Source organism: Budorcas taxicolor, chromosome 21, assembly GCF_023091745.1.
Source record: "Budorcas taxicolor isolate Tak-1 chromosome 21, Takin1.1, whole genome shotgun sequence".
Taxonomy (NCBI): Eukaryota; Metazoa; Chordata; class Mammalia; order Artiodactyla; family Bovidae; genus Budorcas; species Budorcas taxicolor.
The window spans coordinates 21,864,745-21,892,707 of NC_068930.1; the positions used below are offsets into that span (position 1 = coordinate 21,864,745).

Sequence of the window (27,963 nt, forward strand, 5' to 3'; positions counted from 1 at the left end):
TCCCCTCCTCTCATTTAGCAAATGCTCACTGAGTGCCCTCCATGTGCCAGGCACCAGGCCCAGTGGTGACCCAGGCAACACAGTGAGGGGTCCAGAACCCCAACCTAGAGGCAGGGGATAAGCAGTCTCCTCCTGCACCATCAGTGACGTGCAGCATCTCTCAGCCAGTCACACCTGACCAGGACTCCCACCCCGAAGATGGCAGATGACAAGCTGACCCTGCTCACTTCACATGACTGTTTCAAAATATATAAGAAGCAATTCTATTGCTTAAATAGAAAACGCCTTAAAAAAATGAATGAAAAGAGGGAGGCAGAGAGGGGAGGGGGAAGGAAGCAAAGCAAACAGAAAACAAGGAAGGAATCGTTTCCTCGGCTAGATTGATACGTTTTCATATCAAGTAGGAAGAGAAATACAAACCAGAAAATGACTAAGAAACTACAAAGCACGAGGTGGTTCCTTTTATTCTTGGACCTAGAGGCTTTCACAGAAGCTCACGGTTTTTAGAAAGTTGATTCACTTCCTTCCGCTCTTTCTTCCTGGGCCCACGAAGCCAGCTGATTCACTACGAAGCAATGCAATACTACTCAATCACGAACTCGGGAGAAAAAGGATAAAACACCCTAAGAGATGGCTCTCTCTTCACAAGGAGAAGACAACAGTCCTCAAAGGATAAATCAACCGAGACCCACACAATGGTAAACCCATTTATTTCTCAGAACTTAGTTTGCCGCTTGATATTCCCGTAGAGATGAGAACACCGTACCATGTCCTTGAGGCCCAACCGTAGACCTGTCTGAGCACTGTCCACAGGCAGCTCAGTCCGTCAGAGGTCCAAGAGAAACCTCCTAACCTGGGCCAGGTATTTTGGCTTCAAATAGTCGCCCAGTTCCTCCTTGCTGGCCCACACGTGACGGCCCTTCTCCACGGCCAGGGAAAAGTCTCCAGTTAGCAGCAGGGCTTTGAAGAAGAAGATCTTGGCCCCAAGGCTGCCCTCTGCCCGCACTGCCTGGGGGAACTTGAACTTGTAGTGGCCGCAGGGCGCATTTCCCAGGAACTTGGCTTCCAGGTTGTTTTCTAAGGAGGAGGGGAGCGGGGAACAGAAGTGGAAGATGAGGACACTCGCACCTGTTTACCCTGGGGCCCGAAAGCAGCGGGGGTCTCTGTGAGAGCCGCTTCTGGCCTGAGGGGAACGCCACCCCCGAGGATGAGGACCAGGGTCGATCCTGAAGACCCTCATCTCCTTTCAAGCCAAAAGCTCCCGGCCCTTGGATTCCAGATTCCCTGGGTCCATTCCTCATGCCAAGCTACTGCTCTCAGACTGAAGTCCGCAAGGCAGCCTAAACAGCACTACCTGGGAGTCAGAGCACTGAGCTTCCAGACTCAGCCCGGTCACCACCTGTTAATGAAGGACCGAGACACTTATATCTGTAAAGCAAAGTTCATCAGTCCTTTTAAAGGGAGTATCACTTGGAAAGTACTGAAAGGTCCCAATTTGACTGCTGCAAGGTGAAAACCAAAGTTAAAAGGCAAAGAGAGATGGAGGATCTTTGCAATCTATAACAATGGGTTAACAACACCAACACAGCATTTCAAAGGATGAGGAAATAACGGATCAGTTACTAAATGGAACCGGGAGAATGGGCTAGTGAAAAAATAAAACTGGATCACAACCTCACTCCTCACACCCAAACTGACACCCTACTGATCAAAGATCTCACACAAAGTTAAAATTTTCACAAAAGGTTTGTTCATTTTGAATGATGGTTTCATGGATGTTTAATATTTTCTGAGTTTTTCTGTATTTTAAAATTCTTCACTAAAGAAAAAAGAAACCATAAGAGTACTATTAAAAAAAAATGTGGGATACTTTCTGTATCATTTTTGAGAGGGGAAGTCCTAACCAAGACACAAAATGCAAAAAAGAAAAGGCATATTTATTTACATAAAAGTTAAAATCCTTCTGCAGGGAAAAATGAAGCATAAAAAAGTCAGACATAATGACAAACTAGGAAAAGTATTTTCGACACACTGAACGAAAGAACATCTTAAGATATGAGTATTAAATAGTACGTAGAAATCAATGAGGAAAAAGCCAACAACTCTGAAAGAAAAATGAGCCAAGCATACGAACAAGAAGTTCCCGTGAAGATAAATTATCAATGAACTATAAACTCATTAAGACGCTCAACTCATTAATAACTCAATAAATACAAATTAAAACGACAAAGACGTACCGTTACTATTTAAGTTCAAAAACTTTGAGCAGCACACTGCTCATCAAGGATAAAGGAAAACTGGGTTCTCTCCAATGTACGTGGTGTGTAATTAGTATAACTGCTCTACTTGGCAAGAGATATCAAATTTAATAATACAAACCCTCTGATCTGACAATTCTGCTTCTAGAATTTCACCCTCCTCAATATTTATTTGCCCATGTGAGCAAAGAAGTGTACACAGATGTTCACTGCAGCTTTTTTTTTTTAAAAAGCAACAGACTGGTTAAACAAACTGCAGTACATACATATATGAAACATTACACTGGTGTTAAAAGTATAAGATATGTCTTCACTTGCTGATATAAAGATATGCTTAAAAGCTGTATATAAGAAAAGGAAGGTACATAACTATGTGTGTATATACATATACATATATGTACATGTTTAAGTGTGCCCACCTCATGGAAAAAAGGAACAGATAAAATAAGTATGTGCTTACAATTGCTAAAAGGATACACAAAAAACTATTCATGGTGGTTGCCTCTATGACGGGAAAATTACCCATTACTTCTTACAGTTCTACATTTACCAGACACTGTGTGATACTTTTTCACCATATACAATGAATGGCTTTTGTCAATATCAAAAACAGTAACAACACTATCAGCATTAGATGAGGAATCCACGTATGATGTGAGCTCACCTACAATATAAAGTGTCAGCAGTGGGGATCTATGGGTGGTGGAATTACACTGGCATGATTCTTTACACGTTTCTGAACTTTCCACTTAAGTCAATAAATACACATTACTTTTCTATGACCTGGGGTAATGGATTAAATTAAATCAAAAAGGGGGGAAAAAAAAAAAACAGTTCATTATAAACCTGAGCAAAGAATCTAAATAAGTGGGTCACAGATAAAGAAAAACCAATAGCCATGTGAAAAATACGCAGAGATGGCCACTCTAACCACTGGCCACTAATCCAAATAAACACATTACCCAATAAAAAAGAAAGGAAACTGCTAATCTAAAGATCATTCTTTTTACTGACTGGACAGGGAAAAATTTTTAAGTATGTTCTGCAGGGCACTTTGGTGGTACCTTATCAAAATCTTAGATGCGTCCATCCTTGACCATTAATTTCACTTCTAGGAATTCCATCTTGCAGAAATACCTGGGAAGTGTGCCAAACCAGATGGAAAGGAACAGACTCTGACTTTTTTATACTTATAAGCTGCCTGAGCTTTCCTTTGTCATCTTAATTACTTCATGTTATTTATGATTTTCATGAATTTGAAATAAATCAACCTATTCCATTTTCTATGCACCCATAAGAAACCAACATATCCTTTCACTCTTCTTTATGGCAACAGGAATGTTCAAGGAAGGAAAGCATGGTACCAAGAAGAGGGGAGCCCCTTTCCACACGGTGCCTAGCAGGCAAAACTGAGCGTTGTGAATGAGCAAAAGAAAGCTGAGGATCTGAGCTCAATGATCCTGGGAAGAAACCCAGCCACCGACTTTTGCGTGATGGCTGAGGAAGCCTGGAGCGCAGCAAAGGCCCCTCCTGTTTTCCCATTTCACACCACCACCTCACTCCCTCTCCTGCAGCCATACAGGCTGCTGGGGGGCCGGATCAGGGGGGCATACAGAGGCTGCCAAAGTCTCATTAGCAGTACTCACACTGGTGGCAGAGCCAGAACAGTAGTTGAGTGCTTACACTACCATACCATTTACTCATTAAACATTCAGCACTGGAAGAAAAGCTATGACAAACCTAGACAGCATATAAAACAGCAGAGACATCACTTTGCCAACAAAGATCCGTCTAATCAAAGCCATGGTTTTTCCAGTAATCATGGACAGATGTGAGAGTTGGACTAAAAAGAAGGCTGAGCACTCAAGAGTTGATGCTTTTGAACTGTGGTATTAGAGAAGACTCTTGAAGAGGCCCTTGGACTGCAAGGAGATCCAACCAGTCAATCCTAAAGGAAATCAACTCTGAATATTCTTTGGAAGGACTGATGCTTAAGCTGAAACTCCAATACTTTGGTCACCTGATGCAAAGAGCCAACTCACTGGAAAAAACCCTACTGGCAAAGACTGAGGGCAAGAGGTAAAGGAGGCCACAGAGGATGAGATGTTTGGATGGGCCTACGGCCATACCACCCTAACACGCCCAATATGGTCTGATCTCAGAAGCATTTGGATGGGAGATGGTTGAATGGTATCACTGACTCAATGGACATGAGTTTGAACAAACTCTGGGAGATAGTGAAGGACAGGGAAGCCTGGTATACTACAGTCCATGGAGTTGCAAAGAGTCAGACATGACTTAGCAAGTAAACAACAACAAATATTCAGCAAGTACCTACTCTGTGCCAGGTACTCTGCTAAGAACTGAGATGACTGAAAGGACAAAATCCTATCCGTATTTTCAGAATTCTGGCTGAGAAGAAATTGTCTGTTAATCAACAATTAAACAGCAATGGAATGAAGAGCATCTTCTTCACTAGGACATAAGCCCCCAGGTGGCGTCCTATAGATCACTGTGACCCCACTGCCCGGACAGTGACCAGCAACAAGTAGGCACAGAGAGAATGTCTGCTGGATAAACTGAGTAAGGGCACTCTGTGAATGTTACAGGAGCCTAGAGGAAGGAGTCGAGCTCTCTACCCAGAAGCTTCCACCACAGAGGGCAGAAGGGACGAGCTGAGTTTTAAAAACCAAGCAGTCGGACTAGGCAGGACCAAAGCTTTGTTTTGGACAGGGAGGCCCCAAAACCGGGACACAAGAAATACGACATTACTCAAAAGGCTTGCTAGGTTTGAACTTAGAATATACATGAATGAGCAGCAAGACGGAAGACTGATGAGCTTGGGACCAGAGCAAAAAGTATGCCTAGGCCGTGCTCAAAAGTCTGCTTTTATGGGAAACCTTTTAAGATTTCAAGCAGAGAAGCGACAAGGGATTTGGGTTTAAGAGGGCAGATTCTGGCGGCACTGAAAACGACAACACAAACGCAAGAAGGGGGCTTGCGTGGTGTCTGCCTCAGTGCTCCTGGGTGGCGGTTCTCAACTGCAGAGATTCCAGACCCCAGGTAATTTCCAGCAGTATTCAGAGTCATTTTCGGGTGTTACACTAGAGACAACCAAAGTAGTGCTACTACAATCAAGCAGACAGAGGCCAGAGATGTTGCTGTAAATAGCCTAGACAGAACCACAGAAGCCCCCACGAAGAATGATCCTGCCCCAGATTTCCAGAGTGCCAAGGCAAGGCTCAGAAACCCTGATCTAGCAGGAAGTGAAAAGACTCCCTGAAGAGCTACAGGCACAAAGACGGACTATTTAGAACAGACCAGGGAGCACTCAGGAACTTAGGGGATGCCGGAATGAGGTCAAAGATAACGCTGAGGTGTCTAGTTGGGTGAATGCGTACGTGGTGCTGCCAACAAGCAAGGCTGCAAGGACAAAAAGAGAAGCAGGCTGAAACTGGCAGGAGCATCAGCATCAGTTCTGAATGAACTACATTTTAAAACCTCCACAGGGGCAAGGAACAGCACAGGGATAGCACCTTCAACCTCTGTCCCCGAGGTGCTTCTGCAGGCCCCTAGATGCATGAACTGTCCCCCACGTCGATGCTTTCTGTTAACCAAATGAACCTCTTTCAGAGAAAGTCTGGGCGTTTCTTGGTTGGCTGTCTCTGTGCTGGGCCCTGGGACAGAATCTAAATCACAGGTCTGTTAGGGACAACACATATTGTCAAATGCTGAGCAATATGGAGCAAAAGATAATTACCAACCAAGGGATCTTCCTCAAAATGATACCAAATGGCCAAGGAATGAAAAATCTCATGTTTCAGTGAGACACCCAAAACTCAATTTGAGAAGGCAGTGGGTCACCTAAAATCAGGATCCGCAACACTTGCTCAGGATCAGAACTCTGAGATGAGGAGAGAACAGAGTATGACAGACCATGCTCTAGATGTGACAGAATTAAAGAGATTCCACGTCCTCTAAATCCTCAGCACAAAAACGCTGCCTTAAAAAGGGGGGAGGGGAGAGGAGCGACTGCAAAACAGATCAGGAAAAGATTCATACTACGTAGAGGCAAACACACACACAAAATCCACTTCCTCAAGAATCCATAAACTATAAGAATCAAAAATGTAGGAAAGGAGAAAACCATGTAACTAATCCTAATCAATTTTGTGACAGGAAACCACGAACAGTGTGAAATGAAACTTTGAGTGCCATAAGAACTGAAGCACATTTTATTGTAAGTGTTGATTACCAGATCTCGCTGGAACAAATAGCCTCACTGGTGCTCCGAGTGGAGAGGCAGAGATGCCACTGAAGGGAAGGCGAGTAGAACCTATTAAGGCAACAGGATCTCTCATAGCTATGATGACAAAATATTTTATGATACTGGGCCCCAAAGAAGATCTGGGCCACTTAAGCCAGAAAAAGTACTAGAATCACCTATTTTTATAGATTGAAAATTTTTCAAGAATGCAAAACTGGAAACGGAGAGGTGAATGTTTTGCACTTTGTTGGGAAGACAAGCTTTAGCGAGCAGAGGCTGAAACTCTCCATCCTTCAGGCAGGCTCCTCTATCCATGGGATTCTTCAGACAAGAATACTGGAGTGGGTTGACATTCCCTTCTCCAAGGGATCTTCCCAACCCAGTAATGGAACCCTGGGTCTTCTGAATTACAGGCAGATTCTTTATTGCAAAGCCACCTGGGAAGCCCAAGTTTCCATTAGCCTACTATTAAAAGCCAGGCGCACAGTCAGCCTGCAAATCCTGAGGCTCAGTCTGGATTGTGTCTTGCGGGATTTAGCAGTGAGGCAGAGAGCTCACCTGAGAGTGTGACCAGGGTTCGTTCAGCTGTTTGGCGGAGGGTCTCCCCGGGTTGCCACTCGGCCTGGGGCAGCATCCAAACGTCCTGGTCTCCAAGCTTCTCTTTGACCAACAGAATAAGGTTCCTGTCAAGCTTCCGGTGCAGCGAGCTTCGGTCATTCTTTACGTCAGCGTCTGCATAGAAGAGATGTGGGGGTGGGGGGGGGGGTGGTCACAGGAGACAGGAGGAGCATGTTCTGCCAGAACCAAGATTAGGGTTTTAGGATCCTCCTTTAAGGCAGGGCCACAATCTTTGCCCTCAAAGAACTTATAACCAAATTAGAACCCTGACCCCATCTCTCTAACTCTGACGTCTCTCAGGATAGTCCCATAATCTTGAGGAAACTAAAATTTAACAAGAAGAAACCCAAAGCTGCACTCCTCCTTTGAAGAGCAGAACACAAAGTACTTTGAGCCTTTGGAAAAGAAGCAATTCCCAGACACTACTAATTCTTTGGTTTTGACACTATTACTGACTTAACCAGTCTCTACTTCAGTTTTCACTGTGAAACAAGAATAAGAGAACTTAACCCCCTGCTTTGGGAGGGATTTCAGATAAAACACAGGAAACGAGTGGGAAAGGCTTAACTTCCCCTACTCTTAGTCCCAAACTAGGAGTTAAATACAGATAACATTCCTGAGGCTTAACTGAGACACAGCTGTCCCAACACCCATGTATACTCAGTCACTCAGTCGTGTCTGACTCTATGCCACCCCAAGGACTATAGCCCACCAGGTTCTTCTGTCCATGGAGTTTTCCAGGCAGGAATAATGAAGTGGGTTGCCATTTTCTTCTCCAGGGGATCTTCCCAACCCAGGGATCAAACCCACCTCTCCTGTAGTTCCTGCACTGGCAAGCAGATTCTTTACCACTGAGCCACCTGGAGAGTTCCCTCAATAACCACACATCCCACTCAAAAACAACACAGACTTTTAAAATATTATATTAGGATGGATGTGAAGAACTGTGAAAAGAATTTTTCTCCCATGTTAAAAAGTTTTATCATTTGAAATTGTTATTTAAAACACAAAGCAGAGAGTAAGCAAGTATTCTTTATTTGCAAATCAGAATATCCACGCTCCTACCTCTAACTGGGCTGAAGAGACCACAAACCTGTTATTCGAGCCCCAGGTTTGAACTGTAGGAATTTCTGCTCCCACATGTCTTCCAAGTCCTGCACCAGCAATATATTCTTCTCATCTTCTTCTTCATAAAGGTCACTTTTTTTCTTTGCCAGTTGCTCAGCTTCATCCAAAGCACGAAGTTCATGGTCTGAATATAGGCTTCTCTCTATCTCAATCTGGGAAAATTAAAAGAGCAAAAATCTACCCCAAACTGGGAAAATTAAAAGAAAAGAAAAACAATAAAACACAGTTACAGTGCACTTGACAGATTCAGAAGTTGACCACCCAACATAACCAGACACATGATCAAAACACACCAAAGGAAACAGAGGAAAAAGGTCAGCTTCCCTGTGGGCTTGAGCTGCATTTCCTGAAATATTAAAATGCATTCAAACATCAAGACCGCCACAAGCAAGAGAGGACTAGGACAGGCAGTGCCTGCCCACTCACCACCCTCCAGTCATGCCAGTCTTTGCCCAGAATCTCACTCTCCATGGACTATCCTGCCTCAGGCATTTTACAGATGCTATTCCTTCTTTCTAGAATGTTTTCTCTCATGCTCTCCTGGGAGATTCCTACTCATCCTTCAGATCTCAATTTAAATGTCACTTATTTTAAAAGATATTCCTTGACACCTTCCATTAAAATCAAATTAACATCCCTGTTAAACACTATTACAGTACCCTGTGTTTTCCTTTATTACACTTACCAGAGACTGCAATTCCATAACCATGTGGTTATTTGGTTATTGATTGACACCCCTCCACCAAACTGAATCCCTCTAAGAACCAGAGCTACCTCTGTCTTATTCACCACTGCATCCCTACCACTTAGCACAGTGTCTGCACAAAGTTTAAAAGGTGATTTTAAAATATTTGCATAGTAAGTTAACAAGCCAAATAAAAGGCACAGAAATGAAGCTTGTATCTCTCAGTGAAGTGAAGTGAAGTGAAGTCACTCAGTCGTGTCCGACTCTTTGCCACCCCGTGGACTGTAGCCCACCAGGTTCCTCCGTCCATGGGATTCTCCAGGAAAGAATACTGGAGTGGGTTGCCATTTCCTTCTCCAGGGGAATCTTTCCGACCCAGGGATTGAACCCAGGTCTCCTGCATTGCAGGCAGACGCTTTAACCTCTGAGCCACCAGGGAAGCTAAGACAAAAAAAGCCTCAGGTTCTAGGTAGGCATAATATCTTTAATCACTACCTATGGGGACTTAGGACCTTCGTTGGCAATACACCGGTTTTGTCCATGTTATAAACAGGTTCTATCACAGACATCTTACGGATGTGCCCTGTGTCTTTTCTTTACGCTCATTACATGACAAAGCCATTTTTCTCTCCAAACTGTCAACCACCTATGATGGGGACTGAATCCGTCTAGTTCAGCATCGCACCCATATGTGTCGAAAAAAAGAAGAGCCTCTCCAGAGAGCTGCAGAAGGTAACGACAGAGAAGATCAATGAAAACGATGTGCCTCTTATTGAACGCGTACGACGTACCGCAGGAACCCAAAAGGTAGGCACCATTTTGCAGGAAAGCATACCGAAGCTCAGAGAAGTGAAGTGACTTGCCCAAAGTCACACAAGTTAATCAGTGGTGGGGCCAGGATCAAACCCAAGCCAGCGTACCTCTACTGCGTCCGTAATTGCACCTACAAGACACAACCCGCACCTCAACCCACCTGCTGTAGCAGGGCTGCCATCTCTTCCTGCATTGGGGTCAACTGCTTCGAGACCAGCGGTGGCCGCTGCAGGCACAACGCACCCAACAGGCGCCATGGAGATGCGCTATTCGACGGTGCAGCCGCAAGGGTCAAGCTACGAGAACCCAAACTCCAGGGGCTCTCAAACCGCCGCCAGCACCTCGCCAGCCCTAACACAGTCCGCCTTGTGGGCGCCACCATCTTTCAAACTTCCCACAACGCACCGCGGTTCCCGGCGAGGTCCTGGGCCAATCCTATGTTCCCACAAGGCAGCGCGGGAGCAGCATGACGGGAAGAGCTAAGTCTCGCGGTCGCCGCGGACGGGAGCTGACTGAGGTCAACTTAAGTCATGCAGGTTGTAAGAAACGCTGGATCCTGGCTCTTGCGGTCATGGGCTTGGCCGCCGAGGACCAGGTAAGATGGTTACTCATTCCGAGCCTACAGTCACCCGGGAATGCGCTCCTGCCCGTGTCCCATGAGCCACTTGGACTCCTAGAGTCCAGTCAGGACTCGCTTAGATCTGGACCTCCCTGAGCCTTCTTTCTCCGCAGGGTCGTGGCCAGAGTGCCGGCCCCCACCATCCACATGAGCGCCCAACAGATGCAAGACGCAGCAGCCAAGGAGGAGGTTGAGAAGGCGGAGATTCCGGCTCCAGCTTCGAGCCGCAGCAGCTTCAGGTAAGGGCCACTTAGGTCCAGCCCTCTGGCGACTGGCACCACCTTCCAGGGTCAGAACACCAGTGAATTCCCAGCTCTTTGTCACTCTGGAACCTTATGCAGATTAACCTTAGAGCCTCAGCTTTTTCCTTACTTAAAGTGGAAAGCGTACTGGAAAAGGTTGTAAGGATCAGTGAACTTTTGACGAATGAGTGGATGTCGAAGGTGTATAATAAATATCACCACTTTTGTTTCCCTCATGGGATCAGGGTCTCTGATACAAAATGGGGCGGAAGGGGTAGTAAGGTAAAGGTTGTTATGCGCTTTTTAGAGTTGGTCTAAGGTCCAGGGTGGTTTTTGTACTCAGCCTCAGCCAGCAACTGGCATCTTGCTTCCCGCCAGGGACACTGCCTCTGTGTGCTAGTTGTACTTCACAGGCATTTAGCAGACGTTTACTAAGAACCTACTTGGTTCTGAGGGTACAAATGCAGAAGATCATTCCTTCGCACAAGTAGTTCACAGTCAACCAGGAAAGACAAACATGCACACGTTTTCACCATAATCTGATCAGTAGTTTACTGGAGGTAAGAGCTGGTTGCTTTAAAGTATGAAAGAACGAGTGTCTAACTCGAGGAAATCAGACAAGAGTGCCAGGAAAATAATGTAATGCTAAGAGCTGAATTGAATGGGAACTCAGCTGGAAAAGATGAAAGGTCACTTTATGCAAAGTTAACAGTCTGTGTAAGGCACGCAGTATGAATGTTGTGTAGTCAAGTGTGTGTGTGTGTGATGGTAGATGAGGCCAGCAGGGTGAGAAGGAATCAGAATGCTAAGAGCCTTATCTGTAGATAACGAGCATGTTAGATGTTCATCTAAAACTGTTGGCCTAAACAACTGGAAGGGATTCCCTGGTAGCTCAGACGGTTAAGTGTCTGCCTGCAATGCAGAAGACCCAGGTTCAATCCCTGGGTCGGGAAGATCCCCTGGAGAAGGAAATGACAACCCACTCCAGTACTCTTGCCTGGAAAATCCTATGGACAGAGGAGCCTGGTAGGCTCCCGTCCATGGGGTCACAAAGAGTCGGACACGACTGAGTGACTTCACTTAAACAACTGGAAAGATAGAATTGTCATTAATCATTAGGAGCTTGGATTTGCATGTTTAAGTTTGAGATATTTGATTAACATCCAAGTGGAGATACAATATTGGCTATTAGAGATGAAGTTCAAGGGACAGATGTGAGTCAGACATAGACATTTGGAAGACTTATCACATAGATGATGTTTAAAACCACAAGATGCAGTGGGGCTTTTACCCGCTCACTGGGCAGTGGGGAGCTGCCAAAGGAATTGAAGTGAAGATTCTGTTGTGGTCACTCAACAATGTCAGACACTGTTCAGGGTGTTGGGGACACATCGGTGACCAAACACACCAAAATCCCTGCCCTGGTGAAGCTTAAATTTGAGTGGATAGGGGACAGTAAATAGAAAATAAGAAAAAGAAGTATGACAGATTATAGGAGTGTGTCTAGTGTCTGAGTAAGAAGGCCACAGTGGAGTGAGAAGTAAAAGTGAGTGGTGAAGACAAGCAGGTGAGGGGTGCATCAGGCATGCAGGGCTACATCCTGTTATCCCTTGTGGGCCGTTGTGAGGACTTCACCTTATTCTGAGAGAAATGGGAAGTCACTGGAGAATTCTAAATGGAGGGTTGACATGCTCATGCTTACCTTTTAAAGGGTCCTTTTGGCCACTGCATTGATATTAAACTGTAGGAGAGCGAGGATGGAAGATGGGAGAAGTCTCCTAAGCAATCAGAAGACTACTGAGATAATCTCAGTGAGAAGCGATGCTGGCAGGGACCAGAGTGGCAGCTGTAGAGAGAGTATAAATGGTCAGACAGATGCACTTAGAAGGTGGAACCAACAGAATTTGTTAATGTAAGGTATAAGAAAAGGAGCGAACTGAAGGGACATTCTAAAATCTGGGGCCTAAACAACTAGAAAGATGGAATTGTCATGAAGATGGGGAAGACTGCAGGAGCTTGAATTGTAGACTTGAGATGTTTAATTAATATCCAAGTGGGGATACAATATTAGCAATTAGAAATGGAATTCAGGGCACAGATCTGAGGTAGACGTACACATTTGGAAGACAATCCATAGATGATTTCTTTTTCCCTCACACGGCTTTTGAGATTTTAGTTCCCCAATTAGGGATTGAACTCAGGGCCCCTGGCAATGAGAGCACCAAGGAATTCCCTAGATGATGTCTAAAATCATAAGATACAAGATCATCAAGAGAGAAAGGGTAGGTAAAGTGAAGGAGAGGTCTAAGGACTGAACCCTGGAGCCTCTGGCATTTAGAGATTTGGGGAGCTGAGGAGGAATCAGCAGAAGAGAAAGAAGGACACTCCAGAGAGGTACTAAAAAAAAGTTGGAGAGACTTTTTTTTCCCTGTGATTCAAAAGTTGATTAGCTTTATCAAATGCTACTAATATGATTGACTAGTCCATAGACTGATAACAGTACTGCTCGTAGGACTTAATACTGTGAATTTGTGGTGGCCCTGAGTAGGGCACGTTTGGTGGAGTATGAGGGGCTAAGGTTTGAATGGTGTGGGTTCAGGGAGAATAGAAGACAGAAGCAGCAGGTATGGTCAGTCCTTTAAGGGGCATAGAGAAACGGGCAGGAGCTCAAGGAGACTTTGGCATCCAGAGGCTTCTGTTTGGTTTTAGACTGGGGAAATGACTGCATGTTTTGCCAAGGGGAAAGAGGCGATGAAGAGGTGGAAGAATGCAGATGCTGGAGCAGGAACATTGCCGGAGTGCTGTCCTTGAGGGGCGGACACGCAAGTGGAGCATCATCACGGGATACAAGGCAGAGACTGGGGGCACAGCTGTTCAGTAGTGGCAGCTGAAGGGAAACCTGATTGCTTCTATTTCTTTGTGAAGGTCGTCAGCTGGCAGCAAGGAAGCAGAAAGAAGCTGAAGGTCTGAGGGGACAAAAGAAGGTACAGACTAGTCATCCAGGCCAGTGAGAGGGCAGTTGAGCAGGGGTGCGCTGTGTGATCGCCAGCAGTACTGAGGGCCCTCTTGATGCTGGAGTCGTTAATGGAAACCAGCGGTTCCCAGCCTGGGGCCACTGTTTCTCCAAGGAGACTTGTAGCAACGTCTGAGGACATTTTTGGTTGTCACAGCTTAAGAGTCAGTACCTAGTTGGGTAGAGGCCAGGGATGCTGCTAAATACCCCACAGTGCTCAGATCAGCCACCCCCCACCAAAGAATCCCCCTGCCCAAAATGTCAGTGGCACTAAGGTCAAGAAACCATGACATGGAGAGAGGATGGTAGGCACTCCTGTGTATTTTCCTCTGGCCTCCTGTGCCGGCCGTTTTCAGTCCCGGTCAGCCGTTTGAAAGAGATGCTGTGTGCGCAGACGTGCTTTGAGGATGGGTGTGAAGAGGCAGCAGAGCAGCACCAGAAGGCTTTGTCTTTCCCGTTCCTGGGCTGCCTTGGGGTGAACCGCTTGTTCAGTGGACGTGGGAAGCTTAAAAGCTTGATCTTGTCTGCACCCTCAGTTAAATGGTTCAAGCTCTGTTTCCTTTCTAGTTTGAAAATCTTGCCCTATTAAAGGCATAGTGCTGGCATGTTCAGACTTCAGAAGGCTTAAGTGTTTGACCTGCAAGTCGATAGAAGAAATTATTAATGGGGAACTTACAAGGTTTTAAACATTAATGTCATCTCAGAGCCTCATACTCTGTCCAAGGAAATCCCAAGGACAGAGGAGCCTGGCAGGCTATAGTCCATGGGGTCACAAAGAGTCAGACACGACTGAGTGACTAAATAACAACAACAGAGCCTCCTCCACAGTCAGTCTCAGCATGTAGCTGCTAAGCTGGCAACCTGCTGGGATGCTAAATCATCTCTAAGATCAGGCAGAGCAGGAAAGAATACACTTGTAACTCCTGAATACCCAACTGTGTTACAGTTTTGTTTTGTTAAATATCTCCAGGAAAGCCAGTAGACAGGATGGTGCTCAGATAGTAGTATTCTCTGATCAGAACCCACTGTAGTTGAGGTGGCTGAGCAGGTGCTAACGCGGATCTGATCTGTGCCTGCGGGCAGGGTGCAGCCGCAGGTTTGCTTGAGTCTGGAATTTAAAAAGCACAGGTGGTGAGCAAAACTCTGAACCAAGGAAAAGCCCCTCAGCCCAAGGCCTGGCTTCCCTGTTCCCCTATCAGTACTGTTTCTCCACCTGAAAATGAAGAGTCCTGAGCGAGAGACAGCCAGAGGACAGAGCAGACTGGGGGATGGGAGGCAGGGGGGTCTTCAGCTTAGCAGTGTCTGGACAAGTGTGCTGAACCCTTGAGTTCACACCTGACTCACCTGGGCTACTTCAGAAATGGATTCTCAGGTCCCATCCAGAAATCTAGGGCAGAGTGGAAGCATCAGAGTCACATGGTCCTGCCATTCAGCCAGCCCTGATATCCACTGGTCTTGGTAGGGGCTGGCAAGTTGGCCTCTACCCACCCACCTGTGGCCAGTTGACTGATTTTTATAAATAGAACTTTATTGGAACATAGTCACACCTATTAACCCACTGTTGTCTGTGGCTGTTTCTGCACCTCAGTGGCAAAGTTGTGTAGCTGCAACAGAAGCATCATGGCCAGCAAAGCCTAAAATATTTACTCTCTGGCCCTTTACATAAAAAATTTGCAGGTCTCCACTCTAAGGGATACTGGAATTTTTTTTTTTTTTTTAACAATAATGATCTTTATAAGTATTATTAAGTTTATTTTGTCTTTGTTTTTAACAAGGATAGTCAAGGTATCTGGTTGATACAGCAAGAAATAGAGGTTTGACTTAATTTTTAAAATAATTTTTTTATTTTATTATTTATTTTTGACTGTGCTGGGTCTTTGCTGCTACACAGGCTTTTCTCGTTGCAGCCAGTGGGAGCTGCTCTCTAGCTGCCGTGTGTAGGCTTCTTGTTGCAGCGGTTTCTCTTGTTGTAGAGCACAGGCTCCAGGGTATTCCAGCTTCTGTAGTTGCGGCTCCTGGGCTCTAGGGCACAGGCTCAATAGTTGTGGCGCACGGGTTTAGTTGCCCCGATACATGCGGGATCCTCCCAGATCAGAGGTCAAACCTGTGTCTCCTGCATCAGCAGGCAGATTCTTCACCACTGAGTTACCAGGGAAGCCCGTGTTTTATTTAATTGCAGAATGAATAGTTTATAGAGGACTGAAAAGAGTGATCTGATTATACTAGAAGAGATAAGGGAGGATGGGGAGTATGGATTAAGTTCTCTTTCTAGCAGAAAGTCATTAGCTGTGTCCACAGTCAGCAGCTCGGGGAAACAGCCACTGAAGGACCGTGTTCACAGATACCGTGTTCTGGCAGCACCAGAAGGGTTGGGGGCAGCAACCTCAGGAGCAGGTCGGGGCAGAGGGCTGCTGTCTTTTGTTACCAGTTTGTCTATGCTGTTGAATTTTTTTAAACTACGTGGTTTTTTTTTTTTAATTGAAAAACAAATACCAGAATAACTTTACGGAAAATTTTTCTTCTAATTGCAGCATTTACCCTCCATTTCCCGGACAGGAAAGCTCTCTGAGGTGGGCAGGAAAGAAATTTGAGGAGATCCCAATCGCACACATTAAAGCATCCTACAACAAGTAAGTGGGGAAGGGACTCCTGGGCAGGGCTGAGGTGGAGGCTTCTTTCCCCCGCAGGGGGACGGGCAAGTCACATGGGTCCTGGTGCACAACACCCTGCCCAGTATTCCTCCTCGTTTGGGGACATCTCCTCTCTCTTTAGAAAGTTGATTCAGAATAAATGGAAATGTGAACTGGGTTCCCATATCATATCGTTAAAGCTTCCTTTGCTGTCCTTGGGAACTGTATTTGCTGGTTCTGCTCCAGAGCTAGAGTATATTTTAGAGCCAGAAGGTCTTCCCATGAAAGTGTAGTTGTTAAGTGTTGGTACTGGGAATGGATGATTAATAAATGAGGGAGATTATTTCAGAATATAGGATTTACTAACAAACTAAGCAAAGGGAAACCTCCAAATAAGGGTCGACTTAAAGTACTTGGCCTTGGTCCACTGTGGACCAGATGTCTGCTTTGTGGGGCTGAGCGAGATTGGAAGACTCGCATTCTGTGTGGCTTTCAGATGGTGCCGGGGAAGTTCCCAACTGTCTGTTGGCAGCAGAAAGCTTGCTGACATCAGTGACATCCTCACAGACCGGCCCACACTTAGAGGTGGGGTTGGTATTTGGTCAGCAGTGGCCTGCGAAGCAATTTAGAGAACAGTACAAAAGACAGTGGGTGGTCAGGGCTAGAGGTGGGGTGCCAGGCAAGGTGCCGTAGGACACGTTTCAGCTGTCATCTTACAAGCCCAGAGTCAGAGCCCCTGGGTGTCCCTCTCTTCTCGGGCTGATAACGGTATAGGCTAGCTCTCTTTGTTTCTTTGCTTTTTTAAAGAGGCCTACTCTGTAGAGCTCTGTTGAGGTTGTCTCGGGGACAAGCAATTCTCTTGTGGTTCTGTTTGGTGTAGAAGACCCAAGAAGCCTTGGGAGGGAAATGGCAGCCATAGCCAGGTCCACAGCAGATGGCCCCAGCCCAGGGCTGGCTCCAGCAGGTCACCTTATAACCACCTTCCACTTCCCCTGCTTGTGAGTTCTTGAGGGCTCTTCAGCCCATGAGACCGGGTGGTGATTAAGGGGGAAGTGGAAAGCAAGTCTAGGGATTTATGGAAGTTATTCTTAGTTTTAATTTAACTTATTGAAGACTACTTATCTTTTAGAGATATATACTGAAATACAGATGAAATGATGGGTCTAAGATTTGCTTCAAAATAATCCCTTAGTAGGGAGTAGAAGGGAGTAGAAGAAAAAGGCTTATAGATGAAACCAGATTGGATATGAGTTAATAATTGTTGAAGCTGAATGGTGAGCCCAGGGGAGTTCAGACTTTATTGTATCCGCTTTTGAGTATATTTGAAACTTTACCAATGAAAAGTCATTAAAAATTACCCAATGTGAAATTCAGTTTCTTGGGGAAGTGGGGAGCTGGGGAATGCCAGAAAAGACTTTGAATCTACTTTAAACATTGTCTTCAGGCAAGATGTGAAGGGCAGCGCCCTCAGATCATGGCACTGGTGTCGGTCAGCTCAAGCTGCTACAACAAAGTACCAGACTGGGTGGCTGAAACAGCAGACATTTATTTCTCACAGTCTGGAGGCCGCAGGTCAGAGATCAGCGTGACAGCAGGGTCGGGTTCTAGCGAGATCTCTTCCAGGCTCCAGGTGGCCAGCTTCTCCTCATGTCCTCACGTGGTGGAAGAGACCACTGAGACGGGCCACTGATACTCACAAGGGCTCCACCCTCATGACCTCATCGCCTCCCAAAGGCCCCACCTCCCAGAGCCATCACATTAGGGGTTTGAATTTCAGCATGAATCTAGGTGGGGGAACACAGTTTCCATGCATAATAGCTCCTTGTAGAGTTTGCGACTTGTCAGTTTTCAGAGGTTTAGGGGTTGGTTCTGACCTTTCCTGACACCTCCTACCAGAGTTCAAAAAACTCATCTGATAAGTTCAGGGTGGAAGCAGCTAAATGGTGTTTTCCTTGCTCACTGGGGCTTGTCTGGGCATAGGTTGGTGCTCTCTCACTCCCCTGAACAGACATCATATTCTGTACACCTCCCCTCCTTCCCCAGCACACAGATCCAGGTGGTCTCGGCTGCTCACCAGCCCCTTGCCCGCGCCTCCTGTGGTACAGAGGGGTTTCGGAATGCCAAGAAGGGCACGGGCATCGCAGCACAGACAGCGGGCATAGCTGCTGCGGCGGTAGGTATCTGTGTGTGTGTGTGTGTGTGTGTGTGTCTCTGTGTGTGTGTGTGCGTGTGCGTGCGTGCGTGTTCTTTCCGGCTCCCTCTGTGCTGGGCTCCACTTTCTGCATGGCTGATCACCAGGAGGAAGATTGTCCTTGCGCTAGCCCTTCAGAAGCACGAGTTTGCCAACTCGTGTCGGGTCCCCTAACGTGAGGGTAGCTAGAAGGAGCAGGGGCCAGCTGCTGAAGTCGCACAAGGCCTCCTGGATTTAAAGACCAGAGGGCTGGGTGGGGTGGGGTTGTGGTGATAGTCCATCTGGAGAAGGTGTAGTTTGGGGAGGACGCTTCTGCAGTACTAGACTGAGCATGAACTGCTGCAGATCTTTCTAGAAGCAAGTTGGCAGTGTGCCGCTGTTAGTGTGTATTTATGGAGTATCTACTATACAAGCTTCCCTTATGGCTCAGCAGTAAAGAATCCACCTGCAGATGCAGGAGACTCAGGAGGTACGAGTTCAGTCCCTTGTGGGGGAAGGTCCCCTGGAGAAGGGCATGGCTACCCACTCCAGTGTTCCTGCCTGGGAAGTCCCATGGACAGAGGAGCCTGGCAGGCTACAGTCCGTGGGGTCGCAGAGTCGGACACGACTGAGCAGGGCAGAGCAGATCTACTACACGCCAGATACTGTATGTTCGTTATCTTGAATCCTCGAAGACCCTCGGTACTACCCACGATTTAAGAGTCAGTTGGCATTCGGAGTGTGTCACTTGCTCAGAGCCATGCAGCCAGTCAGGCTCCCTGAACTGAACGCCCAGGTCTGGGCCCAGAGCCTGTACACTGGCTGCTGCGACACAGGCCCCACAAAGGTTCACACTGCCAAACCCGGAGTGTCCCCTGAAGGAGACCCTGACCCTCGAACGAAGCTCCATGCCCCGAAGTACTGACGGCACTGCATTAGTGACCATCAAAATGCCACCAACGGCCACTAGATGGACACGTTATATACACTTAAAAAATAATGTCAGTGTTAAAGGTGGCTTCCACACGGTGGGTTGAGTGACTTCTGTGAGTTTTCCAGACTTTCTGTAATAAACCGCCTTTATAATCAAGAAAGAAAGCTTTCAACTGTAATGAAAGATTTAAAATGATTAAAGAATACTCTTTAAGAGGGTATTGAGGCTCAGCCAGGAGTCCAGGGATTGTTATGGTCTGAAATTGTGCATTTATCCAGAGAGCAATCTGAGCAGTATTTCGAAGTATCCACTAGGTGGCAGTGCCGTCCCGGGCGGAAAGGGCCCCCAGCTGACTGCGCTCGTCTGTTCTGCTCGTCTGTTCAGCCCTCTGCTTCCTTCCCTGTCCTCTCCTGTTTGCCTGTGTGGGTTCCTGTCCCCTGAAGCTCATAACCCTGTCACTCCAGGGGGCGGTAGCAAAGGCTGGGACTGTTGCGGTTCTTTCCCAGGGGCACTAACCACTTGCTGCTCCTTGGCAGAAAGCTACAGGGAAAGGCGTGACCCACGTCCGAGTTGTGGTCAAAGGCCTGGGGCCCGGGCGCTTGGTGAGTGACCTCGCTTCTGCACAGCCCAGCCTGTGCGCTTCGTCCTCCAGTCAGTGAGAGAAGTAGGGGTCGGGGCAGAGGGGGGACTAGACTTCCCTGTCTCCGTGGCTTCTGACCCGCTGAGCCTCTCCAGGCCAGCCCTGATCACGTAGTTTCAGCTTCTTAGACGCTTACTGAGTGCCTGCTGGGGACAGGAAGGGGGTCCCTGGGGCCTGTCACAAATGAGTCCCTCTGGACAGAGTCGTGGGTACAGTGGTGAAGCTTGTGCTCCGGGTGCTGGGAGCCCCTTGGGTGGGATCACCAAAGTGTCCCCAAAGAGGTGACATTTCTACTGATTTCTCAAGGATGACGAGGGACTAGCCAGGTATGTGTATGAGTTTGGGGGTGAGGGGCACATTCCAGGCAGAGGGAACTACAAAAGCGCAATGCTTAAGAGTTGTCTGTCTTTAGGTTGTAAAGGGCAGGGTGGCGCGTGGCAGGTGGGACCGGGACGTGGGCAGCGCTGAGGGCCTGGGGGAGGGGTTGGGAGGAGGCCTCTGGAAGGAGGGGATTGGATGGCAGGCGTCAGAGCCAGCCTACCCATCCCCATCCCTGTCCGAGCCCTGTCTGGACACCCGGGCATCATCTCTGGTCCATGCCATCCTCCTGTTCCTCCTGCCCCTTCCAGTCTGCCATCAAGGGCCTGACCATGGGGGGCCTGGAAGTGATCTCAATCACAGACAACACCCCCATCCCACACAACGGTTGCCGCCCCAGGAAGGCGCGAAGGCTGTGAGGGCCAGGAAGCCTGCACCTGATGTCGTCCTGCCTCCAGCTGGGCCTCGTGGAAAACGCACTGTCCAGCCTCTCCAGGCAGGGCTCGTTGAGACCCTGGGGCAGTAAGGGAGACCTTCACCTCCTTACTCGGTGGCCTTTGCTTGTTCTTCTGACGAGAGCAGCGTGGCTAGAAGTGAGGCCATGCCTCTCTTGGACACGAGGGGAGTTAAAGGGCAGCTTGACCCAGACTCCCAGCAGTAAATGCTGCTTCTCTTCTGAAAAAATAAAATTATTTCTACCATCTGTAGTAGTTTGTGAGTTTTTGGTTTGGTTTGGTTTTTTTTTTTTTGCTTCCAGCATTGCAGACTTAAACCTCCCCCCAGTTCCTGAAAACAAGACTATGAATTGAGGTAAGACCCTCAATGGAAGGAGTAAGATGTAAATATGGGCAACTAAGCACCAGACACCTTCCTCATTGGCTTCAAATATTTCCTCTTTAGCCCCTAAACCAAGGTTTCCCAAGCTCTTTAGCAACTTTTCTTATTAACTTGTAATTTGACCCCAAATTGAGAGGTTTTTGCCCCCCTACCTCTGGAGTATTCTGATAGTAGGTTTCAGTGTTAATGGAAATGTCTAAAGTTAGCCCTAACAATGCAGGAAAATTGTCCTGGGATGGGGTTTTCTTAAGCGTGAGCCATCAGCTCTGCTAAATGGTCTGTGGTTACCTAAATGGGAAGGAGATCCAGTAAGAGAGGGAATATATATAGCCAATTCACTTTTCTGTACAGCAGAAACTAACACAATATTATAAAGCAACTAAACTCCAAAACAAATTTTAAAAATAAAGATGTTAACGCTTACATGTAAAAAAGATAACCAGCGTGAACCATCAGAGATTCCCCACAGTCAAGGCATCTTTCCTCATTCCATGGGCGTCAGCAGTCCGAACACCCAAGATTGTGCGGCCCTGAAGGAGGGACGGGAGAGTGGTATGAAACAGGAATTAGTGTGGATGGTGGGATGGGCGAGCGCAGAGCCCAGACAGAAGTGCAGGAAAGGGAGTCCCCACCCAGGTGAGTTCAGCCGGTCCCACCAGGTAGCACTGACTGCTCAGCCTGGGCTCTGGGGTCACTGGATGCTACACAGAAGCCACAGGTGGGGGCTCCAGGGGCCCAGCCAGAGAGACCCCTCTTCCTCGGACAAAGAGGACCAAGGATGAAAGCATCACAGGAGATGGAAAGGTGCACGACCCTCAGAGGTGAGTCTACAGGAAGGGCCTGCTGACCTGATGGGTTTCACGTGGGCCCAGCCAGCACCAAGCTCTGCTATTTGCCTGAGCTCCGTGTAGTAAGTCCACGAACGCCCTCTCAAATAGGGAAGCTGCTGTGCTGTACAGGCTAGAGAAGGGAGAAAGACCATGATGTAGATGTGCATTTAGGAGGAAAGTGTCTCCCTGAAGCCTCCTCCATCCTGAGCAGGACCTATGAAGGATACTTGTGGCCAGTGACTAAGGAACCCAACTGAAGGTTTCTGGTGTTAAAGCCACTGCCAGAGGGAGTTAACACTTTGCACCGTAAAACTGCATGTAAACATGATACTTAAAAAACACAGGGCTCATGAGGGCCTGGAGCAGTTAGTTAATCAGAGCAGGAGGCAGGTGGTTGAAAAGAGGGGCTTCCTGGTGGCTCAGATGGACCTGGGGTCAATCCCTGGGTCAGGAAGATATCCTGGAGAAGAAAAGGACAACCCACTGCTGTATTCTTGCCTGGAGAATTCCATCAACAGAGGAGCTGGTGGGCTGCGGTCTGGGTCCGCAAAGAGTGAGACACAACTGAGCAACTAACAATTTCACTTTACAGAAGTGCGGGCAGGGTCAGGGGATAGGCACATTGGAGCCCTTGAGGACCAGCAGGGGCAGGAGAAGGACCCGTCCCCTGAGCCTGGCCAAAGCTCCAGTCACGGGAACACAGCCTGTGCCAAAACTTCAGCCCCGCAGAGGCAGAGTGAAGAAACACGCTGACTGCTCCAGCCTCTGACCACCCAACATCCCCAAGGGCTGAAGCCAACGAGAACCAGAACACAGGGGAGCTTCTGGTCCATCCTTGGAGGGCATGCCTCCCAGGCAGGGGGTGTGGAACAGATCCAGAGGGGCATGTGGAGAAGAAGCACAGGTGGTCTCCATCATTCCAGAAGTGAAGTCCTCCTCAATGCTGTCGTTTTAGAAAGTGTTGTTCCCAAGAGGGCTTTGAAAAGGATGATACTAAGAGTGCCTACAAGTAGCATGCTGGGGACCTTAAAGGATCACTGTCTCAGACCAGAAACGGGAGGCCTTGGAGCCAGCTGGGGTGGCGCTGTTGTCAGGGTGCCCGGGAAGACAACACAGCTTTACTGCTGGGAGCCCCAGGGCCCTGCTGGGTCCAGGCTCTAAGAAGCCAGTGAATTTGTGCTCTCTTAGGCTGTGCATGAGTTCAGTCGTGTGCGATTCTGTGCGACCCCATGGACTGTAGCCTGCCAGGCTCCTCTGTCCATGGGGATTCTCCAGGCAAGAATAGTGGAGTGGGTTCCCATGCCCTTCTCCAGGGGATCTTCCCAACCCAGGGGTCAAGCCCACGTCTCTTACGTCTCCTACATTGGTAAGTGGGTTCTTTACCACTTCAGCATCACCTGGGAAGCCCCTCTTAGACTGTATCACCTCTTAATCATAGGGTCTTGGCCTCAGAGAGTGGCTCCTCCTCAGAGGGCACTAAGGCATTTTCACTGACTACTTAAGGCTTTATTGTTCACCCAAAATGCCAGGCTGCCTTGTCCCCACTGGCACAAGCCCTTCTCTGAAGCCAGCCTGCCGGGCCTGAGAAACAGGTGGCCATGTGCTTGCACTTCCCCTAGGCCAAGAAGACAGAGCCCGGCCCTGGGTCCTGAGTGTTTGCGCAAGCAAAGTGTTGGCATCAGCACGTGTGACACACTTCCTTGTTTCCTGGCAGCAGGGCCTCCAGTTATTGCTATGAGTTTGTCTGCAGCTCAAAGCTGGTGGCCTGGGACTGGCTACATGAGGAAAGCCTCTCCTCCCCTCTCCCTTCACTTCTCTCCTCTGCAGGCGAAAAGGCAAATGTAGTTTCTTTCAGCATAGATGCAATGTCCCCTTCTTTCAGTCAAGGTCAATCACTGACACTGAGCTGTACCGGCACCATCAAAATAAGCCTGTTTAACACTCAAGTGATCAAACCAGTCAATCCTAGAGAAAATCAGTCCTGAATATTCACTGGAAGGACTGATGCTGAAGCTGAAGCTCCAATACTTTGGCCACCTGATGGGAAGAGCCAATTCACTGGAAAAGACCCTAATGCTGAGAAAGATTGAGGGCAGGAGGAGAAGAGGGCAACAGAGGATGAAATGGCTGGATGGCATCACCGACTGGATGGACATGAGTTTGAGCAATTCCAGGAAATGATGAAGGTCAGCGAAGTCTGGCATGCTGCAGTCCATGGGGTCGCAAAGAGTCAGACACAGCTGAGTGACTGAATAGCAGCAAAACTCAGGTGCCTGGATGCTCACAGAATATAACCAGGCACTTTAGGAGAAACTACTTTCCAATCACCTCTGCGTGCAACCTGACTCTGATATGTCCATTTGTAAAAAATGCATGTATGCCTTCCCCCGGCCTCCTTTATTCTTTGCTTTTCCTACTCTGGATAGACCCATTGCTTTTTTGGTTTTTGTTTTTTTAATACAATTGCTTTACAATGTTGCATTAGTTTCTGCTGTACAACATCATGAATCAGCCCCATGTGTACATATATCCCCTCCTTCTGAGCCCCACCTCCATCCTGCCCTTCCAGGTCATCACAGCATGGAGCTTAGCCCTCTGTGTTCCACAGCAGCTTCCCAGGAGCTATCCGCTTTACACTTGGTAGTGTACGTATGTCAGTGCTCCTCTGTGCATGGAATTCACAATTCCCACTGAGGTATTTCCCCCAGTGGAGCAGTATAGTCCCGGCTCATGGACGTGCCCTGGGGCCACAGGGCCAGCACAGCACCCCCGGCACCTCCAGGATGCGCCATCACTTTCAGTGCGGCCAGCATGACCATGTACGAGGAGCTGAGAGTTCAGTTTTATTCCATTCAAATTAATTGGAATGTATTGGGTTGGCCAAAAAGTTCATTTGGGATTTTTTCCGTGACATGCCATAGCAAGAGCAGAACACACTTTTTGGCCAACCCAATAAATACTTGAGGCCATTGGCTGCCGTAGTGGATAGTGCCGCTGAGACGGGCTTCCATGTGGGTGCACGTAGGCAGAGATGCATGCTCACTGACGCTCTGAGTAATGGAAGGAGACTGGAACCTAAATGCCCATCAACAGAGGCTAAAGAAATTACAGTCTATCCGTATAATGGCATGTTAGCCCTGAAACAAGCCAAGATGTATCTGCTAAGTGAAAAAGCAGAGGTTGTGGGCAGGATGGGCAGGAGAGTATGGGGAGGACAGTCATGCCTTGTTGTAGAAAAGGGCAGGATTTGTATACATAAATGCATATGCATTAAGTTATCTGGAAAGACATACTCCAAATGGTAACATTCTCTCCAGGGAGAGAAATGGTGTGACTGGGAAACAGGAAGACTTTTTACCTTTTTCACCTTCAGAAGAAGGTGCCATATACAGCTGACCTTGAACACCAGGCCTAGGGGCACCCACCTTCCACACACTTGCAGATCCATACAAAACATCACAGCGACCCTCTGGATCCACTGTTCCATATCCGCGGATTCAACCTTGGACATCGTAGTACTGAACGGATTTAGTGGAAAAAAAAAAAAAATCCACACGTAAGTGGGCCCTCGAAGATCAAACCTGTGTTGTTCAAGGGTCAGCCGTCCTTGTTGTTCAGGGGTCAGCCTTCCATGTTGTTGCTTATTCAGATTAAATAATGAACTGATTAAAATAAAATAGAAATAACTGACTTATAAGAAACATGTAGAAATTGCAGAGTCAGGCACTATGTCAATTACCTGAAGTGAGCAGATCACATTTTTTAATAGACATTTTAACACACTCAAACCTGTAACACCCCCCACCCCCCACCCTGCAGCTGGCCCGGTATTTGGGGGAGGTCTTCTGGCCTGGCTCTGCAGTTTGTTCTGGTAATCAATCTGGCTTCTCTCCTCTCCCTGCCCGAGTTCAAATTAAATTGTGCACATGCCCTGCAATTCAGCCTAACAAGTCCGGCCAGAAAAGTCAGAAAAGCAGTGTCATTACTGCTTGGCTGGAAGGTGGGGGCAGACAGAGCTCAGCACCCCGTTTCCATAGCACCCTGAGGCAGCTTAACCACCTGGATTTATGTAATCCCCTTGGATTCAAAGCAAATGTCAACTGAGGGGCAGTGTGGTGTCACAGAGAGGGCCCTGGCTGGTGGGACACTTGTCTCAACCCAGCTGGAGTATCGACTCAGCAGGCTGTCAGCCACATCCCCTCCCTAAGATGGACCTCAGGTTCCCCCTGGGGACCAAGAGGCAGTTGATTGATGGGACATGGCACTTGGGAGCCACGGCCCCTCCGTGGCGGGGAGGACAGCCTGGGGTCGGATGCACAAGCCCACACCGGGTAGAGGGAAGCCGCAGGGCTGCGACACAGACCTACTGGCTGCCCCGGAAATGCCCTTGGCTCTTCTTGCCGTGTGTTTCTCCCCAGGGCTCCCGGCTGCCCAGTCCTGCCAGCCTGCTTGCAGTGGAGAGGGCTGGGGCTTTGGAGAGAGCCAGCCCTGGCTGGAACCCTGGCTCAACATCAGTCTGACCCTAAGTTATTCCACCTGCATGGGGCAGTTAGGTGCGTCCTCCCAGACAGCTGTGTACACGCTTGGCCCTTGAGCTCTTTCCACACTGCTTCCTCAGGCCCCAGTCTACGGGGTCCTGGCAGAGAGCAGTGGTGGATGCGGATGCAAGTCCATCTTGCTGCCAGGATTATCATTACTATTCCCAAAGCTCTCTTCCCTGTGATTTTAATCAGAAAATGTTCTGTAGGAGCCAACCACTCAGCCTTCTCCTCCCTTAAATCCACTCAAATGTAGATTAAGCCAGATTGTTACAAATGTGCAGCCAAAAATTAAATTTAAAAGCCAAATGATTCTGAACTATTTTCCAGGAGTCTTTCTTCATCCCTCCTTCCTTGAAAGTGTTTCCATGCTCAGATAAAATAAGCCTAGAGCCTAGTGGCTGCCCCTCAACAGCTTTGAGGCTAGCAGGAGAGATCAATTCAGAGCAATCTCCCTGGTCCTACCACAGACAGGAGAGTGTGTGAGAGTGTGTGTGTGTGTGTGTGTGTGTGTGTGTGTGTGTGTGTGTGTGTGTGTGTGTGTGTGTGTGTGTGTGTGTGACTTCCTACAGGAGGTGAACCTGAGCTCAAAACAAGAGTAAGCATTAGGGAACTTCCTTCGTGGTCCTGTGGCTAGGACTCCAAGCTCCCAATGCAGGGGGCCCAGGTCTGACCTCTGGTCCGGAACTAGATCCCACATGCTGCAACTAAAGATCTCACCCGCTGTAACAAAGACCCAGTGCAGCCAAATGAATAAAAGAGTGACCATTAGGAGACAAGTGTGGGGAATTAGGGGCGATGGGTGGCCTTTTCCGCAGAGAAGGTGCACGCATGGACAAACGGTGGAGGGCAGAAATGACAGTCTGCGCAGTAAACTACCAACAGTTTACAGCATAATGTGAGGGGAGTTGCAGGGAGGGGCGCTGTGGCAGGTTGAATAACAGCCCCCAGAGACAGCAGATCCTAGCCCCAGAATCTGAACATGTCGTCTTATTTGGAAACTGGGTCTTTGCAGATGTGATTAAGTTAAAGGATCTTGAAAAAAAAAGAGAGATTATCCTGGACGATCAGGGTGGACCCTGTGGGATCACATGAGCCCTTAAGAAACAGAGGCCGCAGGAGACATGACTACAGGCGGACGAGGTCATGTGACCACGCCACCGAGCCTGGAGCCAGACAGCCACCAGCCAAGGACTGCCTGCAGCCAGCAGAAGCTGGTAGAAGCCGGGAACAGGTTCTCCCCTGGAGAGGAGATGGGAACTGAGAGTAGGACCAAGAGCAGAGAGGCAGGACTGCAGGGCAGGACGCGTTCAAGAGAGGTTTACGAGGCACACTTGCTGTCTGGGTTGAAGGGGGCTGAGAACCACCAGAGCTGCCACAGTGAGTGTCTTACAGGAGGGGCAGGTGGGCATGTGGACAGATG

At 48.0% G+C, this 27,963-nt stretch overlaps 2 protein-coding genes across 2 annotated transcripts; one reads left to right on the forward strand and one right to left on the reverse strand.

Annotated features, from left to right (window-relative positions):
- Positions 1–471: 471 nt before the first annotated feature.
- MRPL46 (mitochondrial ribosomal protein L46) lies at positions 472–10,158 on the reverse strand. Its single transcript, XM_052659382.1, has 4 exons — positions 9,930–10,158; positions 8,237–8,423; positions 7,084–7,257; positions 472–1,077 (listed from the first exon to the last, which is right to left on the reverse strand). The coding sequence occupies exons 1-4, from the start codon at positions 10,149–10,151 to the stop codon at positions 827–829; spliced, it is 834 nt and encodes a 277-aa protein (XP_052515342.1). The 5' UTR covers positions 10,152–10,158; the 3' UTR covers positions 472–826.
- A 79-nt stretch (positions 10,159–10,237) lies between these two features.
- MRPS11 (mitochondrial ribosomal protein S11) lies at positions 10,238–21,032 on the forward strand. The gene is made up of 6 exons (XM_052659821.1): positions 10,238–10,364; positions 10,502–10,627; positions 16,175–16,273; positions 18,317–18,446; positions 19,914–19,979; positions 20,647–21,032. Exons 1-6 carry the CDS (start codon positions 10,300–10,302, stop codon positions 20,752–20,754), a joined length of 594 nt encoding a protein of 197 aa, XP_052515781.1. The 5' UTR covers positions 10,238–10,299; the 3' UTR covers positions 20,755–21,032.
- The last annotated feature ends 6,931 nt before the right edge of the window (positions 21,033–27,963 follow it).